Source organism: Trachypithecus francoisi, unplaced genomic scaffold, assembly GCF_009764315.1.
Source record: "Trachypithecus francoisi isolate TF-2019V2 unplaced genomic scaffold, Tfra_2.0 Lachesis_group13, whole genome shotgun sequence".
NCBI classification, from domain to species: domain Eukaryota; kingdom Metazoa; phylum Chordata; class Mammalia; order Primates; family Cercopithecidae; genus Trachypithecus; species Trachypithecus francoisi.
In genome coordinates, this window is record NW_022681458.1 from 1,876,305 (window position 1) to 1,878,420 (window position 2,116).

Below are 2,116 nucleotides of genomic sequence, written 5' to 3' on the forward strand. Positions count from 1 at the left end.
CTAGCCAAGAAGTTTTTCTCTCCGTTTGATCTTCGGATCAGATTTCCAGAAGCTGACACTCTGATTCTGCCTGCCAGCAGGGCGACAGGAGCCCACATCCTCCGGTGGGGATGAAATATTCAGTTTGACTGTTGAGGCAGGTGACGTGTCCTTCCTCATCTATGGCCCTTCTATAAAGAGGACCCTTGAGCTGGCAGCAGAGCCCAACCCGGCAGCACGGCCAGCTGAGCAGAGACAAGGTAAGCTCTGGACAGGCCAGGCAGGGTTGTGGGCGGGGGGTGTGCAATTTCTTAAGTCGTGGAAATTAAGGCCAATTGAGGCAGAGATTTCACCTCCAAATAGTGGTTTGAAACCACTGAAATGGGAATTGCTAGGAAAACCGTAAGAATTTTTTTTTAATCCATGCCATTTTCCCCAGGGTTGCCCGCACTGGGGCTGGTAGAGGAAGCCGGCCCTGACGGGTGGGTGGTCTCGCCCTTCCTGGGTTCGTCCTGCTGCAGGTGAGCCTGAGTCGCAGATCAGGAAGCACCGGGAAGATGCAAGCCTGCATGGTGCCGGGGCTGGCCCTCTGCCTCCTGCTGGGGCCTCTCGCAGGTGAGGGGCCACTCTGGAGGGAGGCAGCCACCAGGACCCCCGACAGCCCTCCTGTTCTCTCCCCTCCCGCACTCATCCCCAGACTGCTGGGAAACCTCAGAGCCCTGCAGCTGGTGTGGGGTGGGCCCAATCGGCACCTGGGTGGTCCTCCTGGGTGACAGCTCCTCTCTTCCTTTGCAGGGGCCAAGCCTGTGCAGGAGGAAGGAGGTACCGTTCTCCGATTTCTTTCCTTTCATTTGCATAAGGAACTGGTGTGCAGCGAGGAGAAACTGCTGGGGAGGGCAGCGGCTTCCTATCCCAAGCAGACGCATCAGGGGCCCTGGCTCAGCTCAGGCCTGAGCATGGAAAACATGGCCTTCGAGAGCCAGCTTGGAGCTGTGCAAGCAGAGGGTCTCTGAGCTCCTTTCAGCTGCGACCTTGCCCTCCAGCCACCAGGGAACACAATGGGCAGGGGGAGCCAGGGCCCCATGACCCCTGACATTCCCACCCTCCTACCTGGGCTCCAGCCCCCAGGCTCTCCCAACTCTGAGCCCTAACTCAGTCCAGTATCTTCAGGGCCACCCTTGCCCAAGCTTTAGGACAGGTTATGTGGGGGGTAGTGGACGCGGGTGTCTGTGCTCCCTTCTGAAATCCCAGCAGGAGACTGCCGGTGCCCCACACCATCCCCATACAACTCCCTCCTCAAACAGAACAGGCCTGCCCCCTCCATCTCTTCCCCTTCTTCCTCTGTCTCCCAGACCAGGCACCCCCAAGGACCTAGGTCATCACCCCACTGCTGAGAGGGGACGGGCTCAGGCCCCCACTCTGGGAAGGTTGAATCACTGTGGGTATGTGGGCACAGCTGGGAACCATCCACTTGCCTTAAGGCCTCCGAGGACGGTGTCTCCAGGCAGGACGGTGGGGACAGTCCCCAAGGCAGGTGTCATGTGTCTTTCAGACCCTTACGCGGAGCTGCCGGCCATGCCTTACTGGCCTTTCTCCACCTCTGACTTCTGGAACTACGTGCAGCACTTCCAGGCCCTGGGGGCCTACCCCCAGATCGAGGACATGGCCCGCACCTTCTTTGCACACTTCCCCCTGGGGAGCACCCTGGGCTTCCATGTTCCCTATCAGGAGGACTGAATGGTGTCCAGCCTGGTGCCCGCCCGCCCCGCCAGGCTGCACTAGGTCGGGCCTCCGCAGGCAGAGAGTCCCGGCAAAAACCTGGCCCCTAAGGGGAGTCAGGCCTGGTCTCATGCTCAATAAACTCCGGACTGAAGATGTACAACCAGCGTTGTGGGTTGTCTTTCAAGGACCGTTGCGCTCAGGCCCCATTTACTTTATTTCACAAATGAAGCGGATTTTATTTTGATTCCTGGGGAGCACTTTCATAAACTCTTTCATAAATGTGCACCATTTCCATCCACATCGGCATCAACGAGGGATCTTACATCCTGTGCGGGCTCAGGACTGGCTTTCTGTGTCTCCCTCTCATCCATTTCCCACAATGATCCTGGGGGGTGCTGCAGTTCCCCCAGATTAC

The 2,116-nt window shown here is 58.4% G+C and overlaps 1 protein-coding gene across 1 annotated transcript; it reads left to right on the forward strand.

The window, feature by feature from the left end:
* The first annotated feature begins 200 nt into the window (after window positions 1-200).
* OTOS (otospiralin) lies at window positions 201-1,861 on the forward strand. The gene is made up of 4 exons (XM_033232082.1): window positions 201-239; window positions 419-594; window positions 775-801; window positions 1,532-1,861. Exons 2-4 carry the CDS (start codon window positions 537-539, stop codon window positions 1,714-1,716), a joined length of 270 nt encoding a protein of 89 aa, XP_033087973.1. The 5' UTR covers window positions 201-239; window positions 419-536; the 3' UTR covers window positions 1,717-1,861.
* The last annotated feature ends 255 nt before the right edge of the window (window positions 1,862-2,116 follow it).

Excerpts from the sequence above, each read along its gene's own strand:
- OTOS (XM_033232082.1), top strand. The coding sequence starts at position 537 with ATGCAAGCCTGCATGGTGCCGGGGCTGGCCCTCTGCCTCCTGCTGGGG. Across the intron at positions 595-774 it reads CCTGCTGGGGCCTCTCGCAG|GGGCCAAGCCTGTGCAGGAG; the intron begins GTGAGGGGCCAC and ends CTTCCTTTGCAG. Across the intron at positions 802-1,531 it reads GCCTGTGCAGGAGGAAGGAG|ACCCTTACGCGGAGCTGCCG; the intron begins GTACCGTTCTCC and ends TGTGTCTTTCAG.